This window comes from Paramisgurnus dabryanus, chromosome 20 (assembly GCF_030506205.2).
Source record: "Paramisgurnus dabryanus chromosome 20, PD_genome_1.1, whole genome shotgun sequence".
Lineage (NCBI taxonomy): Eukaryota > Metazoa > Chordata > Actinopteri > Cypriniformes > Cobitidae > Paramisgurnus > Paramisgurnus dabryanus.
The window spans coordinates 27,136,775-27,157,706 of NC_133356.1; the positions used below are offsets into that span (position 1 = coordinate 27,136,775).

Genomic DNA, 20,932 nt, shown 5'->3' on the forward strand with positions numbered 1-20,932 from the left:
CTGTTAAGTGTTGGGGTCAATTAAAGTCCATTAAAATGAAAAAATCCTGGAATGTTTTCCTCAAAAAACATAATTATCTTCTCGACTGAACAAAGAAAGACATCAACATTTTGGATGACATGGTGGTAAGTAAATTATCTAGATTTTTTTTTTAAGAAAATGGATTAATCCTTTAAACTTCTTCTGCTTCTTTTTTTTGTATCCAACTCTTTATATAGCTTTCTACAGACCTTCAATATGGTTTAACTTAATTTGCGGACCTTTAAAGTATATCAAACTTCTGGAATTCCTGGAGTAACTTCTTAAAATGCCTAAATTCCCATACTTACACTAAAGTTTATCTTCAAATTTTAACTATATAGTCTTTTATTATCTCTAAACACTGTTCATGTAAAGTCATAAAATATCTTATAATACTAAGGACTGGTTTCACATATAAGGCTTAGCTAAAGCCAAGACTAGGAATTAGTTAAGCTGTTTAAGCAGCTTTTATAGAAAAAAAAATTATGTTAGTGGTAAAATCGTAAGACAAATCAATGCCACTGGCATATTTTAAGATCTGTCAGTGCATGTTCGTTTTTGTTGCGACAGCTCAAACATGTGTTGTTGTCTAGGACTATACCAGGTGTTCGTGTTTTAAACGCCTAAAGTTATTATTAACTGTTACCCATTTGTTCTCAAAACATATCTGTCATACTTTCACACAATTTCCAGTTTCAGCCAGCTTCCTATTGGTGCCACTCATGAAAACCTCACAAAGGATTCACATACATGGCACAGGACGTCCTTTATTTAAAGTGTCTCAAAGACACTGCATAAATTCTTCAACATTCTGTTCAGACAAGACACAGATGAACACAATGTTCTCACAATGATAATAGTGTTGATAATCTCAGCGTTGATTAAGATCATCCAGATCTGGCATCTTTTGGATCAGACCTCACAACGCTTCACACATGAAATCTCATATGACATTAAGGAAATATTTGAAACATGTTAGCTCTTGGACTTTTTGGTTATGAACTGCTTTACAGGATGTTTTGTGAAGCTTCTCAAAGTTTCTCAATGTTCATAGTGAACTTCTACAGCATTTATTAATTATGTTTTATTTATTTACTAATACATTTTTAACATCAAAAGTTTTAACTGTTTATCTTTGTCTACTTTTTTTCTTAAAAAACAAACAAACACTGTTGCACCTTCTTACAGATAGCATCTGATTCTTACAAATTAGTTAACCGAAGTGAAATGCAAACAGAAGAGTTCACAGAGACAGACGTTTATCGGTTATTTAGCAGTTAAAAATATGTAACTGACTTTATTTACAGTTCTCAAACCATGACTAATCAGTTTATACTGACTCGTTGAAAGAATATGTGGGTGTGGTTTGTTATAACTTTGACTCTGTGCCTTGAGGGGACACTCATTTCATAATATCTTTCTAGAAGAATCCCATGAGATAGGATTGTTTACATTTTGCACACGGTGTGTGCGTGTCTTTTGTGAGCATTTCAAGCACGTGATGCATGTTTCCTCTACAGTAGAGTATATATAAGAGCTCAGATACAGACATCTCAAAGTCGTCGATCATACAACAGTGAATTAACATCATAAAAATGATGAAGGCCTGGTTTGTTCTGTTACTGCTGTTGCCTATCTGCACGGGTGAGTTACTGCCTGTTTGTCTTAACCAAATCTTTTCAGATGATTAGTATTGTAGAATATGCAATATATGACCCAGTCTGTGAAACCCCATTTAAAGTCATTTTTTTGTGATTTACTGTTTTCTATAAAATCATACCACATAATATAAAGAACATACTGTGAAAATGTAACCTTAATATCTTTATTATTTACAGAGTAAGGTCATGTCAAAGATTGTAATTAATGTAAAATCAAACTTTGATGCTCAAAATTTTATGATTAGGAGACTTTAGCCTGGTTTTCAAAGACAATGTCACATTTGCTCAGAAGAACTATATTTTCAAAATATTTTTTTCTTATTTGTTTTTCTTAACTTATTGAATAAAAACATTACTACTTAATAAATGTAAATGTATATATTCTGATGTATGTTACATAAGCAATAATTGACAACAGGCCATTGAATTTGTAAGGAATAATTGACGATGGGCCGTTGAATTATAAGGAAGTAATGAACACCCAAGGTGGTAATGCGAGTGGGGTTACACCGCGGGTTTGCATTATTTTCGAATAATTCAAAGGACCGGAGTCAATTATTTCGCTTATACCACGGTTACCAAAAACATTGCTCTGGTGCTTATTTTTAAAGCATTTGACAAGTTAGCCAATTCAAGTTAGCCATTTGACAAGTTAACCAATCAGAATAAAGCATTCAACATTCCCGTGGTATAATTTGATGCACACCCAAGGTAGTAATGTGGCACAATGCGAAGCGAACCGCGGGTGTGCATTAATTTCAAATTATTTAAAGGACTGGAGTCAATTATTCCGCTTATACCTTGGTTACCACAAACATTCCTCTGGTGGTTATTTTAAAGAAAAACATCAGTTTTTCAATATTTGACTATGTTCTTACCTCAACTTAGACAAATTAATAAATTAATAAATATATATCTTTTTTCAATGCATGCACTTAATCTTTGTAAAGCATGTTGTAGATGTGTTAGCATTTAGCTTAGCACCAATCATTCCTTAAACGGGGATGAATTTAGAAACCACCAAACACTTCCATGTTTTCCCTATTTAAAGACTGTTACATGAGTAGTTACACTAGGAAGCAGTGCTTTAAGTGGCCCAAAAGAGGTGCCGGTACTCTGTTTTATTTTTTTTTATTTTTTGCTGACTCGACTCCTATATTGAAGGGGTTTTATATTCAGAAGTCAACAGACGACCTTGTAAAAAATAATAAATAATTTTATAAATTTGTGGATTTGCTTGAGCTAGAAAGAGCTACTGAACATAAATAAAATGTGCAAAAGGATTTTGAAAAAATACCATTAGAAAGAGCTACTGTAGAAAGAGCTTTTGAACATAAATAAAATGTGCAAAAGGTAGATATGTGAGTAAAATTTTCAGCATGGTTAAATGCTAAAACTTGTTGTTCAGATAGAAAGAGCTTGAAAAAAAAACTTTAAAATGACACCAAGACCATGTCTATGGGGTCAAGAATAACAAAATACTGGCCATTTGAAACTCTAAAATCATTTATTTTGTCCCATTGTTTTTCATTTTGCGTGTGGTAAAACTACTGTGCACGTCGTTCAAATTCATTGAAATTTCGTTTACTTGTAGTTTAGCAATTAAACTAAATGTATATTACAATTTCAAGAATGTTTTCTGCACATCGCCTGAGGAAATCCGAAGTTGCTTCGAGGGGAACCAAACTGACAGCCGCGACAGCGGAGATTATCACGTACCTACAAGGCTTGCGTCTGACCTGCAGCTATCATTCTGGCTTGGTGGGATGTCAGCGAGTCCTCTGATTCTGACCGTGTTCTTTTACTACTCAGAGTCTAAAACAAGGAGGGCATATTACGTGTTCATTGTATTTTCATTTTAACCGAGCAGCTATGGTTGCGCGTTTCACACACAAACACACACCTCTCCAGAGCACGTTGACACTGACTGACGGACGCATGCGCTTTTAACTTGTTAACGCAAGGGTGTATGGGTAATGTAGTCTCTGCTCGCGGTGGGACGAATTAGGAAGCGTACATTAAGGGCGCTCTGAAAAGCAGCAGCGCAGCCAAATTATTAAATTAAACCTCTGATTTTTAAACAGATGTGCAAATGAGCGTTCCGATACGCTAAAAGCACGTTCTGGGCGCACGGAGAGGTGGTGGTACGCTCAAGAGCTATTTTTAGAAGTGGCGGTACTGAGTACCGGGGCGTTCCGGCCCACTTAAAGCACTGCTAGGAAGTATGGTGGCACAAAATAAACGTGGCAATTTTAAAACGGATAAAAAATTTGATCTATATCGTATAGCGGAAGAGCACTTAGTTTGCAGCACTTCGACCTCAGGCGCAGTAAAATATTGAAAAACGATGGTGTTTTCCTTTAGAACTTTGACGGGTTGGTGTGCGTTTATCGAAAAATAATGCATACCCGTGGAACATTTCTCAACCAATCAGATTAAAGCATTAAACAGCCACGTGGTATAATACAGTGTAATAATGATGAAATTAATAACCATAACATTAAAAAAAAAAAAATAGCAGTGTGAATCAGTGGCTTTGCGGGCGGGGGTTGTGTTGTGTCAAAAGCTTCGATCTTTTGAGGATTGAAAACATTTTGGTTTACAAAGTAAATTGTTCTTATTATTTTCTACTTTCAAAAACCTGTCTGTTTGCGGTGGATCAGTGCGTATTTTACGCATTATTGATTCTGTTAAAACCGCTCGTTGTTGTGACGGGTTGTTAAACTGTGCAGTATCTCTTCCGGCCTGCAGGTGGCAATCTTGACAACATACACTTCACACAGTCATTCATTGAACATCGTCTTATATCAGGTAAAAAATAAAACAACTGTTCCGCCAAATCAACAACTTATTTAAAGGTTGTTTATACCTTTAAAGCCTAATAATATAATACAACTTACAATGATAATGTAAGTTACATACATATGTAAAAAGGAAATAACTTTAACCAATACAATAAAGTCCTACAGGAGAAATATAGCCTATAAATATAGCCTAACTTTGTTAGAGTAATGCCATTGAAGATATTACAACCTAACATTTATCCAGGTTAAAATAGCCTGGCAACAGAATTTAGAGAAAAATATCCAAAAAAGTAGGAATGCAATAAAAGAAGAACAGACACAGAGTTCATCAACAAGGAAAATGACAGCGGAAATGACAGAAGTGAGGTGAAAAAGAAAAAAAACACCATGAGAACAGAAAGACCAAAGATAAATACGGACAACTAAAACAATTTTTTTCACGCAAATATTTGCTGTGTTCGTGGGGTGATGTTCTCAGGGGCTTAGCCCCTCATCCCATCTGACCCCAGCAACACCCCTGGTGTGAATACTGGAAAGTGTGCTTAACATGAAACACATGTTGTTGTTTAACAATGATATCAAATACTGTATTAATACCATAGTACTTCTTTACGATATATCATAATGCATTAATTAGAGATTAAGCATTAATAAACATTGTACCAAGGTTCTTTACTGCTACACTACAGCAGATGTCCAGAAACTAAACATATTGTATTTGTGTGTGATCTAGCTGACTATTATATTGAATGCTATGGGGAGGATTTTCTGATGGTGAGGAACATGGTTCTTCAGTGCAGAAGTAAAGTTCCTCAAGCCTGTTACACCAGAGGTAAACATCTCCCAGACAGATCGCACGAAAAATCCTGTCATAGTCACGCAAAATTTAATTTATTATTGTGTGCATGGCACGAAAATTCAGCTTTTGTCTTACATTGAACTCAAAAAGCACAAATTTCTATAAACATTTCTTTACATAGTTTTGTGTCATTTCATGAATTGTTTTCTCCTATTTTCTTACCATTGTCGCTTGGGTTTAGAATCACTTTCTGTAACATTTCTAGACATCATAACCCAAACCCTACCTCCAAGCGAGAATAGTTTTAGAAGTGGAAGAAAAGCATGTAGAACCAATACATAAAAGTACATCCTAACCCAAACCCCAAATCTAACCCCAAGCGACAATGATTTAAAATTAGGAAAAAACAATACATTAAATGACATGAAAAACTGTTCATAGAAATTTGTGCGAGTGACATGAAAAAGGCATTTGTGCTCAAGCCAGGAAAAAAGCTGAATTCGTACCATGGACATGAATAAATGAAACAAATTTTGTATAACTATAACACGACTTTCTGTGAGATCATGTTGACATTTCCACACCCCTACACTAAATCATCCATAGTTCCAATACAAAAGCATAACCAGTTTATATTTACTGCTCAAACAAGCCGATAGATTCATTCGATTTCCATCTTCATGGTTGGGTGCATGGGTCAAAAAGGGACAAACCCAGCTGTTGAGATAAATTAATCCAGATCATGTTCAGCCTATATATGACCCAACAACACGTTGAAATAACCCTGCATACCTTGTTGACCCATCACTGGGTTGAACATATTTGATTTAAAAGCTTTTTTATATTCCTTATAAACAATCACATTTCTTGATAAGAGTTAAAACTTAACTTTAGCTTGAGTGAGTTTGTTACAAAAACCACTGTGTGTTTTGATGTTTCAAACCCTGATATCTGACCTGACTTTTTTCCTTAGAAACTGGAGAGAAAGGCTGTGTAAGCTTGGATTTCTGTGAAAGCAAAGGCTGGAAATGTTGCCAAGAGCACCACTGCAATGCTTAAAGTTTACATCAGTGAAAAAGCTGCTAAAGACCACGTGTTATGTCTCGATTGCCACTTTTAAATCTTTTAGTTTGATTTAAATGAAAGATTTGATTTCTCTATCTGATCAGCTTGTGATATAAAGGATGTGTTATCTTTAATACAACTGCAGAAATGGATGTTGTGTCTTCTTGTAGTCATACTATGTGTGAAAAAATTAAGAATTCTGTCAGAAATGGATGTGTTGACCTATTAACAAGTCTGCACAGCTAACACAGTTGGACAGATGAAGATGTTTATGTGTGTAAGACAGAACAAAGACTTTAGCCTAGTGAGTTATTTATTTGAAGAGTGAAAGAACAAGCAGCTTCACTGCGTCATAAAGTCATTGCCTCTCTCTATGAGGTATAGGGTCCACCAGTTCACTGCCAAATAACCTCTATGACTCTCTCTCTTTAACACACACAAACACAGACGTAATCAATAAAGAACATAAACACAATTCAAGGACAAGTTCAGCATCTGATATGTTGTTTGTTTACTGATCCAAACTTCAAGTGTACATAACTTCACATGGATGAACTTAACATGTAAGGGGTTTCACGGTTTGCTTTTTCATCTAATTTAGGCAGAGGCATCATGCAACATTTTTTTAAGGGGGCACAGTGTGCACAGCTCACAGAAAGTTGTGCATACACAGACATCAAACGAAATATTATAGAGCTTTCAGTCTTTTCCATGGCATTTACATTTCTAACAATCTGAACACCACTGCCTTCATGCAAAAACCTCCAAAATAAAAGTGTTGACTAACTTTTATATCAAAAACTATTCAATCCGAATAATTACATATTGGCATCATATTTACAATATTTTGTTTTATTTATTTACTTTTGTTTAATGACTTGTTTAATTGTGTCATTAATGCATTTTGCACAACAACTGCATTATCCTATAAAATTAATGTAATTTTAAACCCATAAAGTATATAAACAACGAAAATTACATAAGCTATAGCAACGTGATTGAGTTTAACGTTTAATAATGATAAAAAAATGTTTAGATAAAATAATTAGAGGAACACATTATTACATCAAATTTTACCTCATATGTGAGCATGTGTGATTCCGCGCCCCCGTGAACTCTGGCGAACTTTGGCGTTGTACCAAGAAGATGAATATAGAAATCTTTACTACGTTGAGATGGTCACATTTTAAACCATACATTTTCTACACAGAGGAGGTTAACTGCACATTACCGTACTGGGGTTTGGAAATGTTGTGAGCGTTTCTTACACGTTTTAATTCTCCTCAGATAGCAAAATGCAACAGCAGCAGCAAAGAGCTCGTGAGCGCACTCAGACGCTGATGACGTCTGCGACTGCGCTGACTGCAGAACCTGCCGCCAGAGTAATGTAACACGATTAAAACTCTCAGAATGGCAAAAATCTCTGAATAGTGACAAGGATGCAGCACGGAAATTGTAATATTGTGCATATTAAACAGATGAAAAGACAAATATTAGATTAATGGACGCTTCTTTGATTTTGAGTTTACAAGCAAAATCCATTCAGCTAAAAAATCCGCGGGGGGAAGTTAAGTCTAAAATTTCTTATTAACTGAAACACACAAAAATCCTTGTTTTCTTCGATGGATATATAAGACAAAATGGGTGAACAAGTCTATAACAAAAAATCACATGAATGTTTTTAAAATGTTTCTTTATTTTCGAAAATCTGCCCATTAACAGGAATGCATAAGAGACAGATTGGCTCAAACTTTGTCACAAGAAAGAAAGGGGGTTGCCTTTTTAATATTTAACATATTTTATCATTTGCATAATCAGGATCATCTTCATAGTTATTTTGGTTTCGTATTTCCATCATTCTTATCAAAAAAGCTAATATGGAAAATGAGCTTTATGTGATGGTGATTTGATGAAACGGCCTCAAAATGCAAAGCATTTGGAAGTCCGGAGATGTAGTCAAGCCTGATATTTCCACTAAATGCACTGTAGATACAATCACTGGCAAAGAATCAAAATATATATTTTTTCACTCGATGTTGGAAATCGCATCTCTCTACCGGTGTATGTGTTGGAAATTAGCTCTTGGATATAAACGGCAGTCTCTTTCTCCTCAGTTATGATCACTTATACATGGACAATCCATTGCTATCATTTTATTTGTGAAAGTGGGAAGCATCATCTGTTTTCAAATACCGAAATCTCTCACCTACTTCAACTAGGGCTGGGCGATACGGACCAAAAATCACATCTTGGTAATTTTGAGAAAAATGTGCAAAACATGTGAGCCGGTTGCAAAGGTTACATCTGACCTCAGTATACTGTAGATTTCTGTTGCAAAGTCATATCAGACCGCACTGATGTAGACGGTATTGTCTTATCCCGTATCCCACAATGAAAAAATACAAAAACTGGGTATACCGCCCAAGCCCTAACTTCAACAAAATGTTTTTAAACCAAAAACAATGTTACATTTCTGTATGTGGTGCTCATTTTGGCTAACCTGTCTTAGCTGAACAAGTTAAGAAACCACTGGTATGATCATTCTTTGAAGTGACACAAATCCACAGAAAATCCAATGACTTAATGTCCATGTAGAGCTGAACCAGGCATGGTGCGAAACATTTCCATGCCACAAGGCCACTATCCCTGCATCTGCAGGTTAAACAATCATTGAAGTTTTCTGATGTATGCAAAAATCTCCTCTTTGTTACTAACTGATGTAGAAGAAACATTCCCTCCTGTATTTTATAGTACCTCCCTCCCTCAATAAGAGTTACAGTATATACATACAGGTACATCAATATATACACAAAAAAAACAGCTCTGATCGTAACAACAAAGATGACAAAGAAGTTTTGTGAAGAGTAATACCACATAATCATGCCCCCTTGAACTAGCGTAAAGCTTTTGAGGGTTGCAGTATCAATGGATTCCTGTCGTTTGGAAAGGGATGGTGAATAAAGACTGAGATGTAAAATTACATGGAAATATGACAAGGCAATCAATGTGAAAACCTTCTTATTTGCTTAAAAAACTGGAGTGCTCCATAAAGCATCGTACATAAAAAGGTATAAAAAGTTAACTGCAGGCCAGCTGAGGGACACATTTTGGGGAAAATTCACAAAAAACTAAAAGCTCCTGCCATGCGGTGTCTATCTTTGCAGAATATAGCTGTAGCTGTATTCCTTCTGCAGTCGATTCACTTAAGAAAATACAACCCCAAAACAGAAAAAGTTGGGACACAGTAGAAATTGTGAGTTAAAAAAGAATGGAATAATTTACAAATCTCATAAACTTATATTTTATTCATAGTAGAATATAGATAACATATCAAATGTTGAAAGTAAGATATTTTGAAATGTCATGCCAAATAATGGCTCATTTTGGATTTCATGAGAGCTACACATTCCAAAAAAAGTTGGGACAGGTAGCAATAAGAGGCCAGAAAATTTAAATGTGCATATAAAGGAACAGCTGGAGGAGGACCAATGTTTAGGAATGGGAATGTTGTCCTATTCTTGTCTAATACAGACTTCTAGTTGCTCAACTGTCTTAGGTCTTCTTTGTCGCATCTTCCTCTTTATGATGCACCAAATCTTTTCTTTGGGTGAAAGATCTGGACTGCAGGCTGGCCATTTCAGTACTCAGATCCTTCTTCTATGCAGTCTTGATGTTGTAATTGATGCAGTATGTGATCTGGCATTGTCATGTTGGAAAATGCAAGGTCTTCCCTGAAAGAGACGACGTCTGAATGTGATCATATGTATCTAGAACTTGGATAAACCTTTCAGCATTGATGGTGCCTTTCCAGATGTGTAAGCTGACCATGCCACACGCACTCATGCAACCCCAAACCATCAGAGATGCAGGCTTCTGAAAAGAGCGCTAATAACAACTTGGGTTGTCATTGTCCTCTTTAGTCTGGATGAAATGGCATCCCAGTTTTTCAAAAAGAACTTCAAGTTTGGATTCGTTGGACCACAGAACAGTTTTCCACTTTGCCAAAGTCCATTTTAAATGAGCCTTGCCAAGGGAAAACGCCTGTGCTTCTGGATCATGTTTAGATATGGCTTCTTTTTTGACCTATAGAGTTTTAGCTGGCAACAGCGAATGACTCGGTGGATTGTGTTCACTGACAATGTGTTCTGGAAGTATTCCAGAGCCCATGTTGTGATTTCCATTACAGTAGCATTCCTGTATGTGATGCAGTGCCGTCTAAGAGCCCGAAGATCACGGGCATCAAGTATGGTTTTCCAGCCTTGACCCTTACGCACAGAGATTGTTCCAGATTCTCTGAATCTTTGAATGGTATTATGCACTGTAGATGATGATAACTTCAATCTCATTGCAATTTTTCTCTTAGAAACTCAGAAAACTATTTTTCGCTGCAGCATTGGGGGAATTGGTGATTCTCTGCCCATCTTGACCTCATAGAGACACTGCCACTCTGAAAGGCTCTTTTTATACTCAATCATGTTGCCAATTGACCTAATAAGTTGCAAATTGGTCTTTCAACTGTTCCTTATATGTACATTTAACTTTTCCAGCCTCTTATTGCTACCTGTCCCAACTTTTTTTGGAATGTGTAGCTCTCATGAAATCCAAAATGAGCCAATATTTGGCATGAGATTTCAAAATATCTCACTTTCAACATTTGATATGTTATCTATATTCTACTGTGAATAAAATATAAGTTTATGAGATTTGTAAATTGTTCCATTCCTTTTTTACTTACAATTTCTACAGTGTCCCAACTTTTTCTGTTTTGGGGTTGTACAAAACTTAGGTAATAGCAAGACCAAAAAGAGTGCTATCAAAAATTGGTGCAACCGTTTAGTGAATCTGCCGCAAATGTCACAAACATTATAGCACACACCAAGACCACATCAACAATCAAATATCTTTAAATTGATCTATCCAAACATCGCCAAAGTCAACTAGTCATCTATTATGACCATATCATGCACCTGAACCTACAAATCACACCTGGATCAGACTCATTTCCTCCAATACTGAGACTATCTGAATGCTGGTATTCAATTATACAAACATAATAATACAGAAGATTGTCATTCATTCACTATAAAAACAGGGAGAACAAAACCCAACCCATGTATCCGAACCAGATCTCAAAACCACACATCTTGGAAATTTCTTGGAAAATAAATCATGATTTCAGTCCCAGACAGCAGACGACTCAAGGCTGGATTCACACTGGAGCTGCCGTCTTCATCAGCTGTCTGCGGTATCTCATGCCTCACACACCAACAACCAAAACTGTAGCTGTGTTTCCATTAAAGATTTGCACAGAACTTTAGCATTATTTTCTAAAAGTCGACAAAAAAACAATTTCGAAATGACACCGTATTTTATTAACCAATGTTTTGCGACTTAAACAAAAAACATTGTCTTGCGATAAAAAAAACCTGCCGACAGTTGTGTTTGGCTTCCTATGGCGCTGTGCAGACCGACATGTGGACGACATTAAAATACAGTGAGATTGCTCTCACGGTAGTTTGATGTCATGCACTTCTTGCGACGCCACATAAACTCACATCTCTTTCGTCTTGTCCTCCAACCAAACATACAGCGTCACATTCAAATAGGCTTGTTTGTCTTCATACGGCATCGCAAGAACCGACAGGCGGATGACATCAAAGTTCTTACGGTACTTTGACGTCATCCACCTGTCAGTTCTTGTAGCCCACATGAAGTCAAACACATCCATTGATAATGTGACTTTTACGCACATCAGGTGACCTGTAACTGCGAATAAAACGGTTTCCTGTCCAGTTTTGCGATATATTCATTTGTTGAAATCCCTGAAAATACCTCACTAAAGCGTAAATAACTTTTTTGCGATATATGGCCGTTTATGCTAAATTGCTGTATTTCTATTGGCCGCATTGTCAATTTGTGCATTTGAAGAGTAATGGAAACAGCTAATGTGTTTTAGTAGTCTATAACAGCAGATCTAAGATCTGTGTTTATGTGGCGCTGCACTGCATAGGTCCATCATGTTTAAATTTTTTTCTCTTTCATCGTGATAGTTACTGCGGTAGTGCTAAAACTAGTAAATCATTGCAAATTTGTTGTTGATCAAAACATTTGCGGTTCTTCAATATTTAACTCAGCGGCCGTGCCCTTGTGTCTCTATAAACATCGACTCTTCTGAACCGATTCATCTCGTAATACTGAAGCATATAAGACAATCAATACTGAAAGGGCAGCAGAGGAGTAAATCTTCATCTTCAGGCAGAACTTTCACATATCCATCTCTCCAAGCAATGTTGAGGGAAACAAACTTCAGTGGTATTGCCTTATTAAAGGTGCAGTGTGGGAATTTTAGCAGCATCTAATGGTGAGATTGTGAATTGCAACCATCCGCTCAATCCACCCCTCACCCCTCCCTTTAAAAACGCATGGAGAAGCTACAGTAGCCGCCACGGGACAAACACGTCATCAACTGAGACAACCTTGTGACATAACACACTCTGTAGAGCAGTTTGTCCATTTAGGGCTACTGTAGAAACATGACAGTGACTTCCATGTCAGAGGATTCGTGGTTTATGTAGATAAAACGGCTCATTCTGAGGTAATAAAAACAATACAGTTCATTATGTAAGGTCTTTATACACCACTGATAATATCGTATTGCATTTCTGTCAATAGATCTTTCTAAAATCCCACACTGCACCTTTAAATGACGGTGGCGGTATCATGTGTAAATATATTTATATGATATGATTTTAGGATATTACAATGCAGAAAACATGGGGTTTAAGTTGGCCTGTAAACTTACTGTAGATAATATGGACCATTTCATCTCTAAATATCTAAAACTGATTCAGTTTACCTGAAATGATCCAAGGTACTTTCAGTATCATTTCACAAAACAACAACAACAACAACAACATGATAATAGTACTAATTTTCCAAACGTTACAGAAAGCGGGAAAAACATTATTCTTTATTCTTTCGATCGCTCTTCACAAAAAGTGATCCTGAGAAGATTTTGCGGAATGAAAAAGCGGCACCTCGTGCGCACGTACACACACACACACACACACACTCATACCCACACGCTCACATTTAAGACTTGTTTAATCGTTCTCTCTTAATTAATAAAAAAACAAGAACATCTCAGTCCAATAGACAAAATGACAAGAAAAACAGTCCCGAAATGAAAGCTTAAAACAATTCGGTCTCAGTGAGAGAACAGAATGATCTAAATCAAGAGTTAAAATGGATGCACAGCGGAGATCTCCAGTCCAACAGGGAAAACTACAGGAGATGTGAGGGTGGCATGGTATTTTCGACAGGAAGGTGAGGCGGCTTTGATCATATTTGTGTGTCATTTGAAACTAGGGCATATTGTACATACGGGCAGGCCGGTGCCATGCGGGTCCCATATTTAAGCAAACCAGGCTTTTTATAGGGTATCTGTGAAAAATATATATATGTGTTTGTGTGCTGTGCTCATGTTGAATGAGGTGAATTGCTGTTATTCTGTAAAGTATTAATAATCGTGCACTTCTCATGCAGTTAAAATTTAAGGTGAACCCAATTTCCACCAACAACGTTTATGGAGAGCGAGAGAATAGAAGAACTACATAAACCTACATAAAGACACAATTTTAATTTTCTATTTAGCTTAATGGTTTACTTATATAAGTGAGGAAAAGCCTCTGCAATTCCAGTTTGTTTTATCCCAAAATAATAAAAGTAAATAATAAAACAAATTTGATCCCTAAATAATAATTGCCCATTACTGCATCTGTAATGGCAAAAAAATCAAATCCATACGTCAACGTTTCACTATCTTGTACCTTTTGTGTGGCCTTGCATATGCAAAAATGTCTTCGAAGATAAAACTTCATTAAAAATTGTATTCATTATGACAAATTGGAATATGTGTGTGTGTACATAAGTATGTATTAGTGTTTGTGTGGTAGTGCTGAATCTTTCCAAAGGTTTTTTCACATTTCAAATCTCTCACCATTCAAGCCAAACCAATACCTCCACAATCACATCTTTTAAACATAATGTCAACACATAACAATAAGACACGAAACAAAAAGCTCGAAAGGATAAAAAAATGAGGAGACCCTGCTTTTGTACTCCAACAGAAAGGTTACAGTGTCATGCTGGTGCCTTGAGCAGGGTATCGAGCAGGCAAGAGAAGGGGCCGGACCTCCGTTACAATGACATCGCTCTCTTATAAAGGTGGATTAAAGGGTGTGCCCTCATCGCTGGGCGTGGCCGTATCATCGCTAGGCTCTAGGCTGTCCTTGGGGCTCAGGGTGCTGTCGGAAGGAGGCGTGGCCTCATCGGAAGGAGGCGGGGTTTCTGGCGAGTCATCCTGTTGTCCGTTAGGTGTGGCTGTGTCCAATGGTTCGGTGGGCGTGGGAGGGGGCGTGTTGGTGTCGGGCTGGGCGTTGATGGGTAGCGATGTTGGCACCGGCACAGGCTCAGGCTCAGTAGGAGTCTGGGGTACGCTGGGTATCGACGGCAGGCTGCGAGGTGTTGAGTTGTGCATCAGTGATTCGCTCAGGCCCAAGCTGGAGTCGCTATGCACCAGGGAAGAGGTCTTCTCCACCAGACGCCACTGCATGATGCTCGTGTCCTTGCCGCCGGTTGAAACCAGGTGAGCGTCGTTATGCATGAAGCTCACGTTTGTCACGTGACTGCTGTGGGCGCTGTACTTGTGGCTTGGGGCCTGCGTTTGAATTAAGCAAGAGAAAAATATCACTTATATACATTATATTTTATATTCAAATAATTTTGAGAAAGTTACTTTTGAAGCAAATTAGAAAGCATTGAATCATAATTTGAATCGATTCACTGACAACGTATGATTTTCTAAACAAATGCACATAATTTTAAATAAAGCTTTGTTATAATGTGATGTAATCATTCTGTGACTGACCTTGGGTCTTGAGCAAGGGTACTGGAAAAGATGCACTTTGCAGAAGTCATCAGCCAGAGCGATAACCTTTCTGTTGTGAGATCGCACCAGAGCATTGATATCTGTCCCATCTGAGCCTTCAGGCCAAACACCTGAGTAAACACAAATAAACAATAATCTACAACATCCCAAAGGCTGAGGGTAAACAAATAAGAAGCAGCAATGTCACGTGTCTCCTAAACACCCATACTTTATGAATTTTACACCTGAAACTCATACACCCGTATAGATAATTGAATCTATCCATTTAAACTCAATGACTTCTTTGACCTGTTACTCAATACTTAACCTTTAGTGATTAAAGGGGACATATCATGAAAATCTGACTTTTCCATGTTTAAGTGCTTTAATTGGGTGCTTCTATCAACATAGAAAATGTGAACAAGATCAACCCAGAAACTTAGTTTTGGTAAACCATTCTCTGCAGGAATGTGAAAAATAGGTCATTGAAATTTGCCTCCCCTAGTGATGTCAGAAGGGGATCTTATAATAATACCGTCTTATTCTGCACAATCTAACCATACATTTAGTGCAAAGATAGAGAAAATAATTGAGTTTTAATTTCAACAAACCACCATTATGGTGATCAGTGTTTGCATTTCATCAGCTCATTTGCATTTAAAAGGACACACACAAAAAAAACCCGCACATTTTTGCTCACACCTACAAGGGACAATTTTAACATGTTATAATAAATTATCTGTGGGGTATTTTGAGCTTAAACTTCAAATATGTACTCTGGGGACACCAAAGATGAATTTTACATCTTAAAAAAATATTGTGAAATGTCCCCTTTATATAATAAAGAATTACATAATTAAAGGAATATTCCACTTTCATTAAAAAAATCTGATATTTAATCATCCCCATGTCATATGTTTGTCTTTCTTTGTTCAGTTGAGAAGAATTTTTTTGAGGAAAATATTCCAGGATTTTTCTCCATATAGTGGACCTCAACAGTTTAAAGTTTCAGTGCAGCTTAAAAGGGCTCTAAAAGATCCCAACAGAGGCATAAAGGTCTCATCTAGCAAAACGATCATAATTTTCACCAAAACTATTTTAAAGTATATTTTTTAAAACTTCTCGTCTTGCACTAGCCTTGTGATGTGCCAGCACGACCTTATGTATTACGTAATCACGTCGAAACTCCCGCTTCAGTGTTTCCAAGTGTTGAGAAAAAGGACCGTTCCGATGTTGTTGTATGTGGAATGATACTAATTCATGTCTTTGTGTCAGTTTATTGTTTAAAATGGTCCGCAAGTGTGTGTTTCACATATGTAACACATGACCCTTTGACGTCATTACGTAATACCCAGGGTCGCACTAGCACATCACAAGGCGAGTGCAAGACAAGAAGTTGTGTTTTAAAAGTGCATATTTTTCTTTTCTTTTTTTGCGAAATTGACAATTGTTTTACTAGATAAGAACCTAATGCCTCAGTTGGGATCATTTAAAGGCCTTTGAAGCTGCATTGAAACTGCAATTTTAAACTGCATTGAAACTGTGGACTGTTGAGGTCCAGTAGAGTCCACAATATAGAGAAAAATCCTGGAATGTTTTTTTTTTTTTAAATTTTATTTCTTCTTGAGTGAAGAAAAAAGACATTAACATCTTGGATGACATGGGGGTGAGAAATTATCTGGAATTTTTTATGAAAGTGGAGTTATCCTTTTAATGTTGTTTATTGGTGTATATTTGACTTTTGACTGTTTTATGTTGGATTGACTTTAAGGGTCTTACATGTTTATTTAGAAGTATCAATATACAGTGGTGGCCAAAATGTGACTTCATTGCAATGGTTTACAATGAGCACCTTAAGTAGCTTTAAAAAGAAAGACATTTGTATTTGTGATGTCTCTTTTTCTATTCAAGAACAGACTCTGTGAATGGATCAGCAGTCATTAAAGGAATTACCAGCAGGAGGCAGAAGAACATTGTGTAAAGGACTCGCACTTAACCACACACACGCGCGCACACGTATAATGTAAAGTATGGGGTTTCTGGGGTTTTACTACCAGTACAAACATGCACGCACGCATCCAAACTGACAGACAGAAACACAGAAAGACAATTCGTTCTAGTTCATTTACAATCCAATAAACAGTTAGTAATACAATCCTCCAATTACAATTAAATCCTATAATAGGCCTATTTATGTATTTTTCTGTTGATTGTTTTTTTTGATACTTTTCTGTGTCTATGCATTTTATGGTTTTATGGTATGATCACCTAACGCTGGTGTTTTTTTTCAGGGATACACACACACACACACACACACACATACACCATTTCTTCTTTGTAGTAATGAAAGATTTTTTTTCAGAAAAGCACCGCTTTAATCTTTTGGCACAGTGCTGTCAGTTTAAACATTACTACCACATATTTATCGAGGCCAAAAAATTGCTGAAATATGTAGAGTTGTGGTCAAGAGTTGTGCTGGCTGCCTTCAAAGCAGCAGTGTGTGTGTGTGCGTGTGTGTGTGTGTGTGTGTGTGTGTGTGTGTGTGTGTGTGTGTGTGTGTGTGTGTGTGCGTGTGTGTGTGTGCGATCTTTGGTTTTCATAATCACTTTGTTAGGTTTGGCATGAGCTCTAGAAAGTCACTCAGAACTTAAATAACACAGAGACAGATGATAATTGTGAAAATTGTGCTATACAGACCAGAAATGACTGACTGACAATCAGACTTTATAATAAGGGTGATGGCCATCCATTATAACTGTATGTGTGAGAATCAGATTGAGAGAAACCCCCACACATACTAAACCACTGACAGAAAACCATTGTGAAATAGAGCAAAGAGTTCAAATAGCATTCACACATAAGGGAAAAAATCTAAACCACACATGCACACACACACACACGCACAAACAAAACAAAAAAATTGCCCATGTAGTGAATTCATTTACATTTCTATCTGTTACCCAACTATTAAAACATACAGTTTCTATTATCTTGCACTTCATTTGCTGCCACATTTTTAAAGTATTAGATGTGGATTTGATATTATAGGTACAGGCCAAAAATGTCGATGTAGCAGTTTATATACAGTAGGCCAAGGAAGCCCCTAAAGATCTGTTCACACGATAACTATAAAAATGTAGTTTTTCTGAGTTCATACCACAACTAATAAAAAAGAAAATAAGCAATGCTTTGCAGGGCTGTGCGTTCAACTGAGAGTGTACTCGAGTAAAAGACAAACTCTACTCCATGCTTAAGAGTCCATCTGCCTAAAATTTAAAGCACCCATTCGTAGTTTGGCTTTGTTTCCAGAAGGACCATTAAAGAAACTGACAACCATCTCCCTAAAACCCTGTACAACCCTATCAATCAGATGATGACTTTAAAATGAAGTCTTTCCAAATGTTTGTGCGCCCTGTGAATGAGACAGTCCGTGAGTGAGACATTTTAGGGTGACACTATAACTGTCTAGACTAAAATTGCCTGACTATTGGATTTAATTACTCCATTTGAAACATCTGTCATAAATGGACACCCGTACAAACCTTCAATTTCAGGCAGCTTATTGTTGCCCCTAAATATAGGCACTCATGAATATGAAAAATATCTCGCATACAGCATCTAGTCTTGATCATAGCTACAAATTCAAGCACCCACATCCTGAATCTGATCTTTTTAATGCTACATCATAAAGATGCAGATACTGACCAAAGACGTGAAATCCCAGCACACAGGTGTAGGTGGCCCAGTCGATGTCTTTGCATTCAGAGCGATTACGAATCAACTTGCAACCGTTTGGAATGTCCCCTGATAAAGAGAGACATAATGAGAGGTCAACCACAATGCAAAACATACTGTCCATTAGATACCTACACCGCAATGAAAATAATTAGATATTATGAATGTTTCTGGAAGAGAGAGAAAGAGATCAACTACTGTGCGAGTAAGCTGGAAGTTAACACGGTGCTCTATTCCCACATCTCATCAAATTATACAGCTGCGGTCAGACACTTACAGTAAAGGATTTCGTAGTCTCCTGAGTTAGACATGATGAACTTGTTGTCGGGGGACCAGTCAAGATGTGTAATGTAGCTGGAATGTCCCTGAGGAGAGAGATTCAAATGTAAAAAGTTAGAAAATGACAAAAGACAAAAACATTTCAATCACTATGTTAAGAATAATCTGAATGAATTATTCACAGCTGCCTGAATTTATTCAGAAAGTGAGAGGCGATGATATTTGTTCAATCATTATTGAGGTGCCGTGTCCCGATACACACAAGCACATCGGTATCATATTGATTACTTTTCCTTTTCAGACTTTGACACTGAATCAAAATCTTTTCGATTTTATGAAAATCCAACATTGCTTAGGCTACAAAGTAATAAATCATTTGTCACCAAAACATCTTGTAATCTGTTCAGTCAGCCTGAAATCATACTAGTCTAGTTTTTGCTAAATCAGTCTAACAGGCCTGGATAATGCAAATGTAGACTTCGTTTTGCATTTATATGTGTACTCAAGGAGGATCTAATACTGTGTTTCCATTGCAGATTTGCATAAAACTTTAGCGTTATTTTCTAAATGTTGACAAAAAACTGTTGCGAAATGATGCCGCAGTTATTAACTCTTTCCCCGCCATTGACGAGATATCTCATCAATTAAGAGAAAATGCTTCCCCGCCAATGACGAGTTTTTCCGTATTTCCGTAATACCGCTATTATCCACTCCGCCACTTTTTAAACCCGGAAGTATAGCCCTATGGCAAGCTGCTGCATGTCCGTGTCTGTTTTAAAGATCGCTCTGAATGGGATCTCTATGAAAAGTCCGTCACAAAAATGGAATTATCTCTGCTTTTTGCTCAAAATGTGGTGTTTTTGCAGAAACCTACCCATATTCAAAAGCTGATTACAAAAGAACTACTGAAGGTAGGATGAAACGGTTTTTTTTGTTTGAAAGCAGAGGGTCTGTTCTTTCATTTGGTATATTGTATGTTTATATATTTGAAGAAGAAAATTTTCTGGAAGACAATAAACTTTTGTGATAATCATGAAAAACGCTGGCCCTGGCTAGCAACTTTTTTTAAAAACGCTGGCGGTGAAAGAGTTAAATGATGATATTCGACTAAACATAGTTTTTCCTCTCGCGATAAGTGACTCCCAGCATCACGTTGACTGATGTTGGTAGGTTTACTAACATCACATCCACCGCACTAGGCATTATTTGTAATCGAAGGATACGTAAAAGTATTATCCAAATATTAATTCAAAGGAAAGCCCCAAATACTTAGGAACGGCAACGTATAGGTGTTTCTTGAAGGAAATAGTACATTATTTTAAATCAAAAGAAATGTAGGAGTGTTATCCAAACATTATAGGCAAGGAAAGCTTCTTATATTTGGTAGTTTGAGGTGTTTCTGTGAGGTTTTAGCACATACTGCATCATCTTACTTGCATCAAGTGACCTGAAAATGCAAATAAACTGTTTCCATTGCAGTTTTGCGAAATACACATTTTCCAAATTACCTGAAAAACCACCTTATGCTTGTGTAAAAACTTTATCTCGATATATGGGAGTTTCTGCAAAATGTATGCATTTCCACTGGCTGTATTTTCAATTCGCAATTTCAATGGAAATGCAACATATGAATGGTGTT

General features: G+C 36.8%; 2 protein-coding genes across 6 annotated transcripts in view; one reads left to right on the forward strand and one right to left on the reverse strand.

Annotated features, from left to right (window-relative positions):
* Positions 1–1,522: 1,522 nt before the first annotated feature.
* Positions 1,523–6,502, forward strand: LOC135733310 (uncharacterized). Of its 2 annotated transcripts, XM_065251748.1 has the most exons (4): positions 1,532–1,665; positions 4,434–4,493; positions 5,220–5,318; positions 6,259–6,502. In XM_065251748.1, the coding sequence occupies exons 1-4, from the start codon at positions 1,617–1,619 to the stop codon at positions 6,342–6,344; spliced, it is 294 nt and encodes a 97-aa protein (XP_065107820.1). In that variant the 5' UTR covers positions 1,532–1,616; the 3' UTR covers positions 6,345–6,502. The 2 variants fall into 2 exon arrangements, with proteins under 2 accessions (XP_065107829.1, XP_065107820.1); XM_065251757.1 differs by lacking the exon at positions 4,434–4,493 and having other exon boundaries at positions 1,523–1,665.
* A 6,934-nt stretch (positions 6,503–13,436) lies between these two features.
* Positions 13,437–20,932, reverse strand: part of LOC135733287 (echinoderm microtubule-associated protein-like 4) — a 108,554-nt gene continuing 101,058 nt past the window's right edge. For all 4 annotated transcript variants that reach the window (XM_065251728.2, XM_065251720.2, XM_065251711.2 and 1 more), the window contains 4 exons: positions 19,292–19,379; positions 18,985–19,083; positions 15,280–15,410; positions 13,437–15,069 (listed from right to left, as the gene is read on the reverse strand). In XM_065251728.2, the coding sequence (XP_065107800.1) occupies positions 14,569–15,069; positions 15,280–15,410; positions 18,985–19,083; positions 19,292–19,379 (819 nt within the window). In that variant the 3' untranslated portion in view covers positions 13,437–14,568. The remainder of the gene's footprint in view (positions 15,070–15,279; positions 15,411–18,984; positions 19,084–19,291; positions 19,380–20,932) is intronic.

Coding starts and splice junctions, on each gene's coding strand:
- LOC135733310 (XM_065251748.1), top strand. CDS start 1,617: ATGATGAAGGCCTGGTTTGTTCTGTTACTGCTGTTGCCTATCTGCACG. Junction 1,666..4,433: donor GCTGTTGCCTATCTGCACGG/GTGAGTTACTGC, acceptor TCCGGCCTGCAG/GTGGCAATCTTGACAACATA. Junction 4,494..5,219: donor TGAACATCGTCTTATATCAG/GTAAAAAATAAA, acceptor TGTGTGATCTAG/CTGACTATTATATTGAATGC.